Source organism: Vombatus ursinus, unplaced genomic scaffold, assembly GCF_900497805.2.
Source record: "Vombatus ursinus unplaced genomic scaffold, bare-nosed wombat genome assembly UNPS02012082.1, whole genome shotgun sequence".
NCBI classification, from domain to species: domain Eukaryota; kingdom Metazoa; phylum Chordata; class Mammalia; order Diprotodontia; family Vombatidae; genus Vombatus; species Vombatus ursinus.
Window position 1 is genome coordinate 1801101 of NW_020951860.1, and position 18746 is coordinate 1819846.

The 18746-nt window shown below is 41.4% G+C and overlaps 2 protein-coding genes across 3 annotated transcripts in view; one reads left to right on the forward strand and one right to left on the reverse strand.

The window, feature by feature from the left end:
* Nucleotides 1-18746, forward strand: part of WNT5B (Wnt family member 5B) — a 140253-nt gene that overhangs the window by 70245 nt on the left and 51262 nt on the right. For both annotated transcript variants that reach the window (XM_027857350.1, XM_027857351.1), the window contains one exon: nt 2636-2755. In XM_027857350.1, the coding sequence (XP_027713151.1) occupies nt 2636-2755 (120 nt within the window). The remainder of the gene's footprint in view (nt 1-2635; nt 2756-18746) is intronic.
* FBXL14 (F-box and leucine rich repeat protein 14) lies at nt 14163-15890 on the reverse strand. The gene has a single exon (XM_027857352.1). It carries the CDS (start codon nt 15827-15829, stop codon nt 14627-14629), a length of 1203 nt encoding a protein of 400 aa, XP_027713153.1. The 5' UTR covers nt 15830-15890; the 3' UTR covers nt 14163-14626.

Genomic DNA, 18746 nt, shown 5'->3' on the forward strand with positions numbered 1-18746 from the left:
GCAGATCCATAGCTATTAGATATGTCAAGTGTAGAAATATATCAAAGAATGGGAAAGAATTGGCTTTAGGGGCTGAGAAGACTTCACATCTAGGGTGCCCACTGAAATGTAGTCATGTTCTCAAGGTATTGTCTAATTTCAGGGCAAACAATGCAAAGCTCACTTGAAACTTAGTAGTCTCATCAGAAGTCAAAGGAAAACCAGTCCAAAAACAGGAAGCAGACTGGGTCAGATTACCTAATCTGAGCGGTTGGTGTTTCTTTGTTAATCTACATAATAACTTCTACTTTTCTGGAGTAAAGAGGAGGGAGAGGGAAAGGAAGAGGCAGCAGTGGTCTGCCAGGCTTGAAACAGTGTCTAGCATTCTTACATCATTAAGGATTTTCCTAGCTTAGTTCATGGGGTTTGTTTAACCCTAAAGTGTCTGGTGTTTAGGGTCAGAAATGAAGATAGTTCCATGAAGTAGGACCTTCTTTCTCCCTGTGGTTCAATGGGGCTATCAGCAATGTGTGTGTGTGTGTGTGTGTGTGTGTGTGTGTGTGTGTGTGTGTGTAAAATCAGTACTAAATTCTTTTAGAAAACAAAAGGATATTGAATACAGGAATCTGTGGTATGTGGGGTGGATTTGGAATTTTTCTTTTTTAATTTATTTACTTATGTTTAGTTTTGAACATTCACAAAACAACAGATTTTGAGCTCCAAATTTTCTCCCCATCCCTCCTCTCCCTCCACCCCAAGATGGCATGCAGTTTGATGTAGGCTCTACATAAACATTCATATTAAACCTATTTTCACATTAGTCATGTTGTAAAGAAGAATTAGAACCAATGGGAGAAACCACGAGAAAAAAGAAGAAAAAAGAGAGAGAGAGCAAATAATATGCTTCAATCTGCAGTCAGACTCCACAGTTCTTTTTCTGGATGTGGACAGCATTTTACATCATGAGTCTTTTGGAGTTGTCTTAGATCCTTGTTTTGCTAAGAAGAGATAAATCTATCAAGTTAGTTAGTCATTGCACAATGTGGCTGTTACTGTGTATAATATTCTCCTGGTTCTGCTCACTTCACTTAGCATCAGTTCATACAAGTCCGCCTGCTCATCATTTCTTAAAGCACAATAGTATTCCATTACATTCATATATCACAACTTGTTCAGCCATTCCCCAATTGATGGGCATCCCCCTCAATTTCCAATTCTTTGCCCCACAAAAAGAGCTTGCATATATATACATATATATATATATATATATAGCACATTTTATATATATATATAGATACATATAATATTTGTACTTGTGGGTCCTTTTCTGATTTGTATGATCTCTTTGGGATGCAAACCTAGAAATGCTATTGCTGGTCAAAGGGTATGCATAGTTCTATAGCCCTTTGGGCATAGTTCCAAATTGCTCTCCAGAATGGTTGTATCAGTTCACAACTCCTCCAGCAATGCATTAGTGTTCCAATTTTCCCACATCTTCTCTAGCATTTATCATTGTCCTGTTTTGTCATGTTAGTCAATCTGATAGGTGTGATGTGGTACCTCAGAGTTGTTTTGATTTGCATTTCTCTAATCAATAGTGATTTAGAGCCTTTTTTCATATGACTATAAATAGCTTTAATTTCTTCATCTGAAAATTGCTTGGTCATATCCTTTGACCATTTCTTAATCGGGGAATGACTTGTGTTCTTATAAATTTGACTCAGTTCTCTATATATTTTAGAAACGAGGCCTTTATCAGAGACAATGGTTATAAAAATTCTTTCCCAGTTTTCTGCTTCCCTTCTAATCTTGTTGCATTGGCTTTGTTTGCACAAAAACTTCTCAGTTTAATGTAATCAAAATTATCCATTTTGCAATTCATAATGTTCTCTATCTCCTGTTTGGTCATAAATTCTTCTGTTCTCCATAAATCTGACAGGTAAATTATTCCTTGCTCTCTCAGTTTGCTTATAGTAAAAGCCTCTATATCTAAATTGTGTAACTATTTTGACTTTATTTTGGTATAAGGTATAAGATGTTGGTCTATGCCTAGTTTCTGCCATACTCTTTTTCAGTTTTCCCAGCAGTTTTTGTCAAATAGTAATTTCTTATCCCAGAAGCTGAATAGTAGATTACTATAGTCATTGATTACTGTGTCTTGTATACCTAACCTATTCCACTGATCCACCACTCTATTTCTTAGCCAGTACCAAGTAGTTTTGATGATTGCTGCTTTATAATATAATATAAGTTCTGGGATGGGTAGGCCACCTTCCCTTGCATTTCTTTTCATTAATTTCTTTGATATTCTGGATGGAATTTTTCTTGAGGCAAAGAGTCAAATTTTACCTTGATATAATTTTAGATAATGGACTACCTAGTTTTGTGACTCTGGACAAACCTCAGTTTCTTTATTTTTAAAGTGGAGGTAAAAATAGCACTTACCTCACAAGGTGGTTGTGAGGAGCAAACAAGTTAATGTATGTAAAGTACTTTGCCAACTTTAAAGCACAATGCAGATATGAATTAATATTAGCCAATAGCTCATACTTGTAGAGTGCTTTAGGCTTGCTTGATTTCATTTGATCCTCACAACAATTCTCTGTGCCTCGATATCTTCACATGTATAATAGGAAAAATATTTATTTGCTACTAGGTCATCAAGAATACCTCTAAAATTATGAATCTGGATGACTGGGAGGATAGTAGTGCCCTCAACGGAAACAGAGAAGGCTGGAAGAAGGACCAGTTTAAGAAAAGAGATGATGATCTATTAGTAAGTATATACTTTGTTTCATTTAATCTTTCTATACTAATACTTATTCTATCTCACTGGCATATTTTAAACATTTCTCCTAATTATGTTATTCATGACTTCAAGTTTCTTGTGGCAGAAAAGGCTAATCTTTTTTTAAAAAAATAATAACATTTTATCAATGGGGTTGAATGGCATCAAGACATAGAATAATATTGTGTGATGAATTAAAAATGATTATCATACAAAGAGCAATAGAGAGATGGGTGGGAGACTGCAATGTATGAGCAATGAAGAACTTCAGGTATGAACAGAGTGAAAGGGTGTCATCAAGGAAATGAATGAGGAGAGAAGGTGGGCTGGTCACATGATGAGGTAAAGAGATGACAGACAAGTGGACAGCCATTGGTACCCTTACAAAATCAAGAGAAAGCAAAAAAGGTCTCCAGTGTGTTGAATGGATCCTGTGGCAAACTTATAGGAAGACATAAACAAGAGACACACAGGATAAGCAGGCATGAAGGATGAGGATGAATTGCAACCTGAACTCCTAAATTAATGTGTCCCAGACCCATTTGGTATGTCCAATCACCCCAACTAAACAATGCTCAAGTGAGCGGGGGCCATATCTTCTCCCCCAACTTCTCTTCCCCCAACACCTAACACAACACAGATAATAGGTTTTTAATAAATCTTTGTGTGAATAAATTAATTTTATCGTGTTCCTTTAGTCCTCTTTAAGTAGGGCAATATACCCTTGTTCTCTTCCCATTCTTCAACCTCCATGTGGATCGCCTTTCTTGAATCTGTATCCATTCAGTGTGGACACAGAAAATGCAATATTCAGGTAAGGTCCCTGTAAAGTTTCCCAGGGAAACTTCAGTTCTCCGTTTCATAAGGCCTTTATGGAATACTATCAAGAATGATTGCCTTTATACTTAGACACCCAGTAGCAAGAAGCATTTACTTTCTTATCCCCCCAAAAGTCTTTATCTATGTTATTATACTCCCAAATAATGAAATCCAATAAACTGTAACTCAACAAATTAACATGATTTGATGAAAATATCGTGTGACAGAAGTTCTTAACTCTGTGAACTTTTTTTTTAGATAATTGTAAGAACAAACAACAACAGCAGCAAAAACAACATTTCAATTGGTTTCCTTTGTATTCCTTTTTGTTTTATTTTATGCAATTAATAATATCTAGCCTTTATATAGAACTTTAAGTTTTGTAAAGTGCTTTACATTTGATCCTCCTAGTCCTGAGTAATAGGTACTCTTATTCCCATTTTATAGACAGGGAAATTGAGGCATGGAGCATTTAAATGACCTAGTCCAGAACTCTGTGATATATAAAAAGTTTGAGAGACATAGTTTCTGGGTAATTAATCATTTTACTAATTATGCTAGCAGATAATTAATAAAAGTAGTTGGTGACACTCTTGAATGCCAGAGACCCCTCAAGGAACCCACTCAAGGCTTATATGCCCTTCGAAGAGTGAGGGGTTCCTGAGAGGGGCAATCAACTCTGATTGGTTAACAATTAATGAGAATGAATATCATGAGAAGTGGACCTATTCTAATGAGGAGCTGGGGGAGGTGACTTTGATTATGTCACCCATAGATAAAAGGACACTATCTCAAACCAGACTACCCCCAGTCCCAGGCAATCTAGACAAAAGATCTACCCCCCAGCTGAGCCTGCCAATGTGGAACACAATAGGCCGGAATTCGCCTTAGATTAAATTCTTTGTTAGGTTTTCTAGTTGGGTGGGGTCTTCTACAGAGGATCAAAAAGCCTGTACCCTGAGGATTTGGGCAATCTCATCCATCAACAATGTCCTTCACAAATTGGCTTGACCTAGTAGAGAATGAGGATAAAACCCTGGGTCTCCCCAATAATCATTTCTCTCAACTCTGTTCACTGCACCACCTAGCTGCCTTCCTATTAAAGAGTACATGTCACACACACAAAAAGGTTAAGAATCTCATATAGTCACCAAACCACCTTCAGCTCTGTGGTTGGTTGTCCGAAAACCAAACTATAGAGTAGAGAGGTAACAGCCGTGAAGTCTTTTCCCACCATCAACCCAGCCTTGGATTCTAGATGTCTCTCCAGTCAAAGGGCTTCTTTGTAAGATCTGTGTCAATTTTACCTTTTCCTTTAATGTCCATTTTCCAGAACAGGAACCTAAGTCCATGTGTGAGAGCTCACTTCTGTATCAAAGCTAGAAGTTTTCCATAAGTATGACAGATTTTTAAAAGTCTGTCAGGCTTCAACTTCTATACCATCTTCAAGTGAACCTTTTGAGTATGTCAACCTTTGTCCTCATACAGAAATTTTCCTTACAGCCACTTTGGGACTTATCTATGATAATGCAACTATCCCTTTTTCTTCCCAATGTTAGAAATAATATGTATTATAATATATATTAAATATAAATAACTATAAAATTTAGTTTAGAAGATGTACTCATATTTTCCTCATGTAATCTCTTAAACTTTACTCTTTAAAATTTACCTCCTGTAATTTAAAACTTTAAGATGTGATCATCTTAAAAAAAAAAGTATGATTAAAGGTGGTCTTTGAGGTTGCTTTTTGATTCCTAGAGCACCTGGGTCCAAATCCCACCTCTCACCCTCACTGACCTCTACAAAATGAAGGTCTAGGCTCGATGGCCTCCAAGGACCTTTCCAGTTCTAGAAATGTGATCTTAAGGGCTAATAACTAAATAGCATTGTTTTAGGTGACCTTTCCCCCTCCCCCCCAAATAATGAAAGTCTATTATGCTCTGTCATTAGTTTCCCTCATCTTCATCCTTTTCAAATTATGCAGTCACTGAAGCTGATTTTCTGGTGAGCACTGATACCCTCAAGATGATTTCAGGAGAAGAGGAAGAGAAGGAAGGCTGGGAGAAAACTGTTAGAAAAGAGATTTAAGATTTTGAATAGCAAATAGTCTCCAACTCATAGGCAATGTTGCCACCTGCTGACAGTAAGCAGAACCTGCAGCCTTAGGTGATTAAAAAAAAAAACCACCCACAAATATTTAAATTTCATCTTTTTCTTTTCCACATTCCTCCATTTATATCAAGCCTTTGAAACTTCAGAAAGACCAGATCTGAACTTTTTCTTTCTTTAGGAACATCCTTGTCATTTTTAGAAACTGGGAGAAAAGAAACAAGACGGGGTTTCTGGCTACCTCTTACTTTCACAACAGAAGGAGTGAAGCTGTTTCTCTCAGTGGAGGAAGGAATATGGTGAAGAAAGAAGCTGTTTAGGAAAAGGAGGAAAAATTCATTTTTTTCCTCTAGAATAGTCTATGCTAGAAAACTGGTTCTCTTAATTCTCCATATGTATAACCTCCAAGTATCTGACATATGCATTTCAAAATTTCAAAGACTTCACTAATGCTGAGGTTAGGATCTCCAAACTTAGTTAGACTTGTCTTTGGATAACAGACATACATACAGGCTGTCACCAGGTCTGTTCTTGAAGCCTTTCCACCTTATAATATCGGGTGGGCCAGATCTTGGGCTTCACTAGCATGGCCTTTGAAAACCCAAAACCAATCACCCTGTCACAGTTAGACCAAGACTTGAGTTTCTGATGCAAACAGCAACAAAGTAAGACTGCGTGTGGATCCTGTACTATATGAGATACTTCCTTTAGTAAGATGCCTGATTCTAGTAAGACAATGACATTATGGCATGGGGGAAGAGGATGGATTAGACCACTTTCTTCAGGCAAAGTAAATGTTTCAGTTGTTGACATTTGTCTCTGAGGACAATAGTGGGACAAATGCCTCAAGATCACTGACTTCCACCAGAACTAGAATATTTTATCCGCTCTGGGAGCTAAAAACTTGAGAATATATGTCTGTTCCATATAAAAAGGGTTTTTAACATCAGTTCTATGAAAAAAATTTAATATGTTGACAACTATATTTCAATATGATTGGTTTCCTTTATAATCCTATGTTTTTATTTTATGCATTTAAGAACACTATTCTGAGAAGGGGTCCATAAGCTGCCAAACCAGACTGCCAAAGGGGTCTGTGACACAAATTGGTAACTCCTGCTCTAAATGTAGCAGCGAGAGAGCCTGATAAAATCACACAAAATGACTATTCTTCTGTTGGATAAAAATGTTGTCTAAAACAAGGAATGTTTTAACAGATAATTATCATGGTAGTTGTAGTGGTAAATGTGTTCCTAAAAGGTTTTGTGCATATCATCATAGCTCAAATTTTCTAGACAGGTTTGGCTGTTTAAGACAAAGAATAATGAATCCTTTTAAAGCAAGTATTTGTCCCTGATTTATCTGTGTACTTCTAGATTTTCATGCTAGGTTTGCTTAAAGCAAGTTAACTGGATTGTCTATGCTATATTAGAGTTGTTAATTGCTAACAAACAAGTTTGCAGCCTTTGGGAGATTAATGGTTGAAATGCGGGTAATGGTTTTGGAAAGGCACTTTTCATCTACGATTTTTGAAAATTTATTTGAGAGAGTTTAGCACTATTGTAGGTTCTCCTTTATCCCACCCATCAGTAAATGTCTTGGTTTAGTAATTTTTTTTTAATATGAGAACTAATTTTTGGGTTTTTTTTTTTCCCTCACTCAGAAAAAAATCTTACCCTGACACTCTTGTTAGGCCTGGGAGAAAGAGAGAGGAAGTTATCTACTCTGCAGTTTAATACATGTTTTGGAGTAAGATTTCCTAAGGAGGGAAGTGTGGTAGGAAATAGAAATGTTGTGATATTTTATTTCCTAAGGAAGGAGGGGAGGAATGGAGATACCAGTATTGGAATTTCATCTTAATTACATCTTCTTGCATCTCTTGTACATAGGAAATAATTGCTTTGCATGCTGTTAGGTAATTTAGGAAGCTATCTTGAGGAAGTATTACTTTACTAAAAATCATGAAAAATTTTTTTTTTCCTCCAAGCGCTATCAACTCAGAGAACAAATCTGACATCATGTCTTCTTCATCTGGGTAGCAATTACCGATCCATTTGCGCTAGAGTAGACTCAGAGCTTCTGTGGGAGCATGAAAGTTGAAGGATGGTATGCAGAAAGTGCTATGCAATTCCTGTTCAACTCTTAGAAATTTTCTTCGAAAAGAGGGGCTAGCAGCAGGAGAGTGTCTTTTAAAAGTCCAAGTATTTTACATGTTTGTTGGAAGAGACCACATAGCTGGTACTTCTTCAACTTGATTCTGTTTCATGGAAAAATCACAAATATTCCGGGATGCTTCCTGGTCTTTCAGAGGAAATTAAGCATGCACAGGACGCTAGTTTTGTGGTTATCTGAAGTACAGAGTTCCAGAAGATTCCTCTCCAAATGGAGATGGGGGTGGGGAAGGGAAGGGAGGGGAGGGAGGAGTTAGTGTTGGCCTAAATTCTCTGAAGACAGCTGGTGACAGATTTGACACTAGAGGGTACCAACAGTCCCATCTTCCATTTGCCTACTCTCTCTGGGTTCTTAGAATCTCCTGAAGTTGTCTGTATGCAATGGAGGAGGACCATGCATATCTAAGATAGTCTACTGCTTGAAGAATACTAAATAGTAAAATTTTCAGCAATGACTTTTTTCTGTCACAAAGAAAAGGTAATATGGTATAGTTGTTCTTTCATCTGTAAAATGGGGATAATACCAGAGGCAGCTATTTCCCAGGGTTGTTGAGAGGATCAAATGAATTCGAAGTCGGCTTTTGAGCACTATGTAAATGTCAGCCATTAGTAAGTACCATTTTGAGGAGATGGGTAAAAGGTGGCAGCCAAGCAGTAAAGGAGAGCTGGATCAAAGAACTGCCTGCACCTTGGATGCTATTCCTCTGATGTGGTTATTAGAGCAAGGTCTGGAACAGAAGTTCTGATAGGACTAATCAGCCCAGGCAAAATTCTTTAACCTTTTCATGGATCACTTGTCCTATCTATAAAAATGCCAAAAATATTGCTACCACATATGCTATTCACATATTTGTGAAACAAAACCCAAAAAGCAACTCTTTGAGAAGCTTAGAGGAATCCGCTGGTAAATCATATTCAGGGATAAAGATTCATTCCACTTGGTCTTATTATTCCAATTTTTTTACAACTGAAATAATTTTCTTCTGCCCTTTTGTGATTTAGAACCACTGCTTTCCTCCACAAACAAAAATGTGTTTGCAAGATTTGTCCTTTAAGTCAAATTATAGAAAGAAAAAGACCTTTCAGCGTATTTATTTATTCATTTGGGGGGTGAAGTGTATATGATTTCTTTTGGAAGAAACATGGAGGGGGGGGAGATAGAGAGAGAGACTAGACTTGTGATTATATTAGTCCAGGGAACTCCCAGGTGAGAAGACTCACTTTACCAATGCAGTTCAGCACTTTCTCTGAAACTTATAGTGTGGGAGACTTCCCCAGAGCACTGGAAGGTTAAGTCACTTTCACACAACCAGAATATGTCCAAGGTAAGACCTGAACTCGGGACTTTTTAGCTCTAAGGCTAGTTCTCTGTATCCATTATGCCATGCTGCATCTTCTAGATGGAAGAACCCATCTGAGAAATTGATGTCAAAATGCCTTAACAAATACTATATAAATGTGGTGTGATGGAGAGACACCTGAATTTGGAGTTAGTTCACTGTGCTAGCTTACTCCTTGTGTCTTCATTTCTCTGGGCCTGTTTCTGTAAAACGAAGGGATTGGATTAAATGGTTTCTAAGGACTCTTTCAAAGCAAAATTCGATATTATGAACTCTTTTAGTGTGGCTTAAAACAATACATAGTAATGCCACATAAATGAGGTCTTTAATTATACTTTTTTTGTCCATTACCTGGAAGAGTTAGCTTTTCAGAACCAAATTATTAAGATCAGTATTTGAAATGGGCAATGTAAGACATACTCCTTCAAGACTAGAAGGAGCTGTGATTTCATTACTGTGGCTCCTCCTAGTGACACAGATTAGTCTTCAGAAGTTGCTGAGTCCAACCTTGTGATGACCTTCTCTAAACTTAGCTATACTGGTACTTGGACAATGGTAGGCACAGACTTTGAGAAGACAGGATCACCTTCACACCCTGCTAAGGTACGGCAGTAGTCTCTCTAAAAGGAAAAAAATGCTGATTAACAGCAGTATTTTATGGCCATTTATACTTACTAATTTTCCAGAAAATCTAAGAGTTGAAAGTGTATACCCTTACTTCATCTGTACACTTCATTTTGGTTCATTTATAAATATTTGGCATTTGGTCAAATGCCTTTCCTCTAAGACCATTATTTAGCTTTGCTTACCTTTATTGACAGGGATAGAGGTAAATGCGTTGCCTGAGGCATTTCCGTAGTACCACACTTAAATATTTGGAATTGGATCTAGTGTTCCAACTCCTAATCCGAGCTTTATCCATAATCCTTATGATTTCATCAAAAAGCTTCACCTTCTGACTACTCAATGGTTTATGGTGGCACAAAATTTAGGTTTTGCCTAAAAGGGCAAAGGGATAGAATTCACTTTTAAAGGGGATGATGTCAGATGGAAGGAAAAGAGACTAAGCATAGAGAAGACAGACTACTCTAGACTTGCCATAGGTCCCTTTCCTTGTACTTTAGAACAGTGCTAAAAAAAGAAAAAAAAATCAAAGGTCGAGGCCTTTGATTAGATTGAGAAGCAAAACTGTTTCGAAACTACATAAGATCTTGGTTTTGTTTTACATTTTTTAATCTAGAAATCCTTTTCGTGGGATCTCTTGCTGCCAGTGTCCCTCAAACCTTTGAAAACTTGAGTTCATGTCCTCAAAGTCAAAAGTGAAAGCATTTGTTTCTCTTCCAAAGCCAGTCTATTCTTGGTGGCTCTGTTGAAAAACAAAAAATTGTAATCTTAAAAGATTTCAAATGTTTCAGTTATGGAAGGAAAAATGACTTCCCCCCCCCCCAAGTCATTTCCCCCTTTAAAGAGATCACTTTTGAAAAATGATTTTTAAAAATGTTTTTTAAAGGATGACATGGACTTTAGTTAATTTAATTTATTAACTGCCAAATACAGAAGATTTTTTTTTTTTTTTACAAAAGCCTAATAAAATACTTGTAAGTTCATCTGAAGAGCTTCCTCCTTAAGGCTGAGAATTCAGCAGAGAGGAAGGACTCTATGGCTGGGAACATTATGCAGTGGTGCCAACAACCTTGGCCTGGTGCCCACTTGGCATCCTTGGGGGGCTGCAGAAACCATTTCAGCCATGCAGTTGAGTTCATCGATTATCTTTTCAGCAAAGACTGCAATATTAAAAGGGCTTTTGCCTGAAGAGGTAAGATCTGTTGAAATTGTTTCTGTGGCAATGTGATATTTCCATCAAGACCATGAAATTTATAAAAATAGGTACTATACTTTTTCAATCAATCTGATTCTAGTTAGCACTTGCTTACTTTCCAGCTTTGAGTTTTGGGCTACCTTATATATATCATTCTCCTCTCTGCTCTTGACTTTGAGAGACTTTGGCCTCGTACCTTTTAAGCTACCACAAAATTTCTATTATTTCTATTTCTGTTTAATGTTCCCTTTTTAGGTTTTTCTTTGCCCTCAGAGCCCTGCTTAGGTAAAGGTAACAGACCAACCCCAACCCAGACCTAATCCCCAAAACCTTACCCATGGACCAACTTTCATCATTTTTCCTTCTAAAGATTAAGGAGAATACAGACCATTCAACTTTATCAAGATCAAGTTATCAGTCAAACGTAATGGACTCTCCAGAGCTTGGCAACGAGCCTTTTAAGAAAATCTGGCTGAATCACTCAACTTTTTTCAGAAAGATGGTTTTTAAGATCCAAATTATCTATTTTAGTACGAGGACATTTGGTCTCTCATTTCAAATCTTAGCGTACCTTAACCTAGAAATAATAAGTCTATTTCTTGCCATAAAAATTTTTTAAAAATTAGATGCATGTTTAGGGGTCCTTACTAGTTGTATCCAAAAGTAAAGAATGTACAGCTTATTTCCACATATATGGAAGGACTTCTAAGTATCAAAATGGGCTAAAACCCTCATGAGTTGTAGCATGGTGTTAAATTGGAATTCTGACCCCGATCTTAAGTTTCTAGTTTTTATTTGGGGTTCACACATCACCCTTTTTTTTTTCAGTAAGTATTGTAAACTTCTAGCTGGGAAGAGATCCACACCTCCTTCAAAGCAAAGGAAGATGGATATAGTGTCAGGCTCAATTAGACCCAATTGTGCTGGCTTTCCTAAAGGGAACAATGCAGCTTTTGTGATATACTCAAGCAGAGAGCTTAGAAATTTTACAAAACAATCTTACCCTAGCCGAAGCCTAGATGCTGGCCTCTCCCTAGGAAGGGGGCTGATCCAGAGAAGTTTTGTATCCCTATTTTACATAGATTTTATAAATGTCAGCTCCTTTATCTGTATGACTTAAGAAAAAATGAAGAGCGTAAAACTCTGAATAAGAACAAGATGAATGTTAGCCAGAAACTTCATATCCATATTCTCAAAGCAAGTAGGTGTCAGATTTGGAGGTAACCAACTCTTCATTAAAGGAGTAGCAGAGCTGTAAAAAGCCCTCATGCACTGTAAAAACACTCACCAGGGTAGAATCAGGGGCCTGCTTCAACAGTGGAAGTGGTTAAAATGCAAATGTACAAGAACTTCTGGTCTCCCCTCCCCCAGGAAAGGGCTGAAATACAGCCAGGCCTGGAGAGGAATGTTAAAAAGAGGGGATGAACTGCACTACTCTTTTCCATGGGGACCTTCACACTGTGAGAGATTCAGTATGCATGACTGAACAAGCGAGCAAGGACAGCTCTCTCTTAACTTTCCTGAACAATGGCTTTAGCTCCCTCCACCATTTCACATCCTCCCCACACCCAATATGAGAACCGTAAGGGAGACCATTACTCCTTCTACTCTTTTTTTAATGGATTTTTTTTTTTTTTGCCCCATAGTTATACCCCTCTCCCCTTGAAAGTAAAGTTGGTCATTCTGTTGGGTTTTGTTTCATTTTCTGAAATTCCCATGTGGATAATATTGTATTCTTAAAACAAACAGAAACACTGGATTTAAACTTAAGTTTGATATATCAGCTAATTTTTAGTACATTTCAATGGCAACACTGGTCCTTCTAAAAAGTAAACTTTTAACCATAAGGCTATTATACATCCACACAGAATACATTATTTTCTTTTACTCTCTTTAGAGTATACAAAAATAAACACACAGTGCCTTAAAAATAATTCACAGATAGACTGATTTTTTTCAAAAACATATTTCATATTTCCTCTTTTTATTATATAAATATCAGTTTAACCTTTACTGTAAGAATATAAAATGTTTTTTAAGAGGATCTTTGTTATTATTTATACAAATTCACAAACAGTACAATTAATTGATAGGGTCTCTGGGTTTGTTTTAACTCCGTGATCTGGCCTATTACTGTGGAGGATTCTTTAAAAAAAAAAAAAAAAGCCTTCCCTATTCAAAAAGTAAACATTTTTTAAAGCCACAGTTCCCACCCACCACCAAAAAAACAAAAATAAGAAAAACAAAAACAAAAAACAAAAAAATAAACAAATAAACCCCTAAACCAAAAGTCATCTATCTATTCCTCCATTTAGAAACAGAATTTTAAAAAACCCATGAGCTCCATTTTATTGACTGAACTGAGATAAGACATGAATTTCAGTCTCCTCCCCCTTCACATTACAGCCCCTGGGTTCTACAGGCCAGCTCTGCACCTTTCTCCACTCCCAACAGGAAGCCTCTGTGACCTTTTTTTTCTTTTTCTTGGTAGGGAAATTTGGAAAAGGGGTTGGGGGAGGGTAGAGTTTGCATATATAATAATCATTTTCAAGACACAATCTGCATCTCACTTTAAACAAAACAAAAAACAAAAAACAACAACAAAATTAAACCAGTCCAGTCCTCATTTTCCCTATCATTTGTGCTATAAATTAAGTCAAGGTTCAGAGATACAGTTGGGTCCCCCAATCCCTATGGAGGAAAGAGAGAAAATTATAGCCAGAATATGGAAGTGAGATACACTGGGTGGGGGATTTAGGAGAATCAAAACAAAGATTTACAAACCCATAGGGGTCTCTTTCCAGTCTAGGCACAAAAATGTTTCAGTCTCAAAATATCTTTCTTTTAAGAATTCCAGGGCTTCAGAAAAAAGTAAACTAAAACGAGGTAGCCAGACATATATAAATGTATATATTATATATATTTCATACACATATATATAATATATGGGATATATTCAGCAGAAAAGAATGGTACTTAAAAATCCACAAGGATTTCAAATATCTTCCAAAATAAGAAAAAAAAAGTGAAAGGGAAAAATAGCATGAATACCAGATTTGCTATAAAAGAAGAAATAATGAGAAGAGACCAGGATTAGTTACACAAGTAGAGGAGGATGTAGTAGCTGGGTTTGCTTTTTTTTTTTTTTTTATACACTTCGAAATAAAAACCAGATCACAGTATTCAAATAAATGCATAAGTGAAGGCAGAGATTCTTCAGCAACTCCCCTGGTTTAAAGAGACTAGTCACTTTACCCTCCTTCACCCTACACTCCCAATGCAAGGCGGTATGGGGTACAGGCAAGCTGAATCAGTCTTCAATTCCTATGCAAAAAGGGGTGGCTCTATGTGACTGGGTCTGTCCCCATCCTCAGTGTAAAGGAAATGGTAGGGTAGGTGTAGCAGAGGAATGACAAAGCTGGATCTGTTTCCAGCCCCAAATGCCAAGACAGAATGGGTTTGATGGGGCACAAGGAAGGGAAGAGAAAATGAATATGTTGGCTAGACATCATTGCCCGCCCCCCATCCACTGAGATAATCTGTGTCCAGTCCACAAGAGTAAGGAGAAGGGAGGGGAGGAAGCCTAGCACTGTTGCCCTCACCTGACCTTCTCACTTTCAGTCATCTGCCAGAGTCCCAGGTTGAGCACCTTGAGGCAGGGCAGCTGAGTAATTCGCTCTAGTCCCCGTTTGGTAATTCGAGTGCAGCCATAGAGGTCAATACCAGTGAGCTGGCTGAGATGTTCAGCAATCAGCTCCAGGCCCTTGTCAGTGATTCGAACACACTGCCCAATGTTGAGGGTGCGTAGCCCGTGCATCTGCCGGACCATACGATTGATGCCATCATCACTGATGTGGCAGGAGCAGAGGGAAAGGGACTTGAGGCCATCCAGTCCCTGGGCAATGTAGGCTAAGCTCTGGTCACCCACTTTGTCACAGAAAGACACGTCCAGCCCAGAGAGGCGCAGGCTGCCCATGGCCAGGTGCATGATGCCAGTGTCGCTGATGTTATCACAGGAACGCAGGTTGAGGCTCCGCAGGCTTCCCATGTGGGACAGGTGCAGGAGGCCTGCATCGGAGATGCCCCCGCAGAAGCTGAGGTTCAGCAGCCTCAGGCCGGTCAGGCCCCGGGAGATGTGCTTGAGGGACAGGTCGGTGAGTTTCTGGCAATCCTGCAGAGTGAGCTGCTCCAAGCCCAGGCAGCCCTCGGCCGCGCTGCGGGTCATGCCCGCCAGGTGCCCGATGCCCACGTCCGAGAGGTGGCGGCAGCTGCGCAGGTTGAGGCTCTTGAGGCGCTGCAGCCCCCAGGCGATAAGCAGCAGGCCCGTGTTGGTGATGTTACTGCAGCCGCCCAGCTCCAGCACCTCGAGGCCCTTGAGGTACTGGGCGATGCGGCCCAGGCTGCTGTCGGTGATCTGCTTGCACAGGCTCAGGTTGAGGGCCCGCAGGGAGCCGATCTCCTGCACGAACGCGTGGCCCAGCCCGTTGTCCGTGAGGTTGTAGCAGCCGCTCAGGTTGAGGCTCTCGATGTTGGCCATGCCCTGGATCACGTAGCTGAGGCTGCGGCGCAGGCTGAGGATCTGCACCCGCCGGATGCCGCGGGCCTGCAGGCTGGGGAACAGGGACGGGTTGGCGCGGCGCAGGTGCAGCTTGGCCTCCACCCCCCGCCACACCGACTTGTGGTAGGCGGCGTCCCGCCAGGCCGTGCACACCTGCGCCGCGCGCCCCTTGTCACGGACGTCCAGGTAACCGAAGATCATGGCCAGCAGCTCCGGGAACAGGCACGAGATGTGGGTCTCCATCTTCCTCCTCCCCCCTCCACGGGCGCCGGGGGGGAGGAGGCGCGGGCCTGGGCCCCAGCCGCCCCCGGCCCGAGGAGGGGCCGAGCCCCGCTCACCGCCGCCGGCGCCGCCGCCGCCGCCGCCGCGGGCCCGAGATCCCCCCCAGCTCTCCCGGCCTTCCGGCTCCGCGCCGCCGCCGCCAAAGCCGCTCCTCCTCCGGGTCCGTCCTTCCTGCCTCGCCGGCCCTGCCCTGCCCTGCCCGCCTGCCTGCCCCCGTCCTCCCGCGGCTTCGCGCTCACATGCCGGGCTGCGGGCTCGCTCGTTCGCTCGCTCGCACTCACGCGGCCCCGCCCGGCTCCGCAGGGCCCCGCCGCTCTAGCCCCGCTGGGCTCGGGGAGCGAGGCTGCCGCCGCTCCGCCGCCGCCGCTCCCACGCCCCCTGCTGCATCCTGCTCTTCCTCCTCCTCCTCCTGCCGCTGCCGCCTCTGCCTCCGGCCGCCGCCGCCGCCGCCGCCAGGCCGGGAAGAGGTCGGGTGGGGGCGGGCGGGCTGGCAGGGAGGCCGGGCGCCCTGGACTCCGGGCCGCCGGAGAGGCTTCCTGCTGCCTTTGTCTCTCGCCCGCTTTTCAAACCTAGCAGCCCCGGGCCGCCCGCACTCCGCCGCCCAGGCGGGGGGACAAGGCGGTCGATCGGGACGATGAGGGCCGAGCTTTCTCTCCCCCCTCCGCCCTCCGGCAGTTGGGCGCTCCCGGCTCGCGCAAGGAGACCGCCGCCGCCGCCGCTTCCTCCTCCTCCTCCTCCTCCTCCTCCTCCTCCTCCTCTTCCTTCTCCTTTCGCCGTCTCGGCCGCCGTCGCGAGGCTCCCCTCAGGCTTCAGGGCTAGCGGGCGGGCTGCGCACTTGGTAGAGTCCAGGGCGTCCCCCGCCACTCAGCAGTTCCGTCTCCCTCCCTTTCTGGCTCCCCCCACGCCCTCTGGGATAGTGGTATGAGCCAGTGCTGCCGGAACAGTCGGAGCCGTTACCCTGGAAACCGAGTTCTTCCCTTTCTCCTCGGCCCAGATTGTTAACCCCGTAGGCGCCGGATGAGAGCCTACGCCAGCCTACTCTTCCTGGCCCGCCCCTCAGTGAGGCGCTCGCTCCCTCTCTTTCCCCGGTCCAGATCGATCACTTACTCCCTCCCTGCCTCCCATACCTTTTTTGCCGGTGCCTCCTCCCTGTGTACATGCAAGTCTGGAAGTCTCCCGCCCCTTGCATGTGCTACCTGCGTGGCCAGGGCAGCCTTCCCACCTCTTCTCCATCCTTTCAGCCAGGTGTCATCTCTGGTGAATCTCCACACTATCCTCCCAATCCTGTCACCTTCAGGACTCTTCCAGCAGGACCCACCTGGCATCTCCAACTACCCTCTTCAGGCTCTTGCCTGCCCCTCAGTCAGTCAGTCAACTAATTTTTTATTTAAGTTGCCATTTAATTAAGTGCCAACTTTGTGCCAGGCACTGTGCTAAGCGCTAGGGCCACCAATGGGCAGTGAACCTAATGGTGTATTTTTGTCTTTAAAAAAGTCAACTGCCTTCCATAGAAGCAATGCTTTCCCGTGTTCCTTTTCTTTATCATCAACCATGTCTGTCATGAAGAAGCATCGTGATGTGGCATGTATGCTTTTATATAAAATGTGCTATTACTATTGTTATTATTAATGCTATTATTATGCCTTTCATAGGGTGATTAATATACCTTAAGAATGTCTGCTAGAAAACCTAAACTGTTGGTTGCCCCCAAAATGTGCCATTTCCAAGAAATTTGGGCAGTGCTGTTAGGATAGTATCCTATACTGGGATATATGGCAGTGGATCTTCCCTGCACATACAGAGTAGACAGGACCTCAAAATTTCAATTCCTTCTTGACTTCTGCTGCATTTGACACTGTTCAGCATCCTCTTACATTCTCTCCTGCATTTTAGTGACACAGTGAGTCTTACCACTCTTTTTCAGTCTCCTTTGGTGGATCATTAATATTAACTATTTATTATGAGTGTCCCATAGGTTCTATCATAGCCACTTCCTTCTCTCAATGCTCTCTTTTGATGACCTCATTGGTTCTTTTGGCTTTAATTTTCATTAATTCATTAATTTCAGTTAACAAAAATCTACTTTCTTTCCCTGTTATCCATACCATCACCACCATTTAAAAAGAAAGAAAAGTGAAATCCTTGTAACAAAATACATAGTCAAGCAAAACAAATTCCCACTTGTCATGTCTCCCCCCCCCCAAAAAAGTCAATTTTTCACTTCTCATGACTTTAATTTTAACCTCTAGGCAGAAGACTCCCCAAACTATCTGACATCAGTCTCTCTCCTGAGTTTCAGTCCCACATCAACAATTGCCTATTGGACGTTTCAGAATGGATGTTTGAACTCAAACTCAGGGTGTCCAAAACAACTTATTATCTTTTCCCCAAAATCTGTCTTTCAAACTTCCCTATTTCTATCAAAGGTACCGCCATTCTTCTAATTCCGAAGCTCATAACATCAGCATTTTTCTTAGTCTCCCTCACTCTATATATCCAATCATTTGCTAAATCTTGTTTCTATTTCTACATCTCTCACATCTAAAATCTTCTTTCTACTCACATAGCCCCCATTGTGGTTTGGGTCCTTATCACTCATTGCCCAAGCTATTGAAATTCTCATCTTCCATATAGCTACCAAATTGATTCTATCCCCTCACTCAATAAACTATTGGCTCCCTGTTGCCTCTGGGATAAAATATAAACTCCATTTAGTATTTAAAACCCTTCACAACTTAGCCCCATTCTGTCTTTCCAGCCTTATTATCCATTACTCTCCTTCCAGTACTCTAAGATCCAGTTATCCTGGCCTTTTCTTTGTTCCTTACACATGGCACTCCACCTCCCATTTCCATGACTCTGAACTCTAGGTTTCCCA

Coding starts and splice junctions, on each gene's coding strand:
- FBXL14 (XM_027857352.1), bottom strand. CDS start 15,829: ATGGAGACCCACATCTCGTGCCTGTTCCCGGAGCTGCTGGCCATGATC.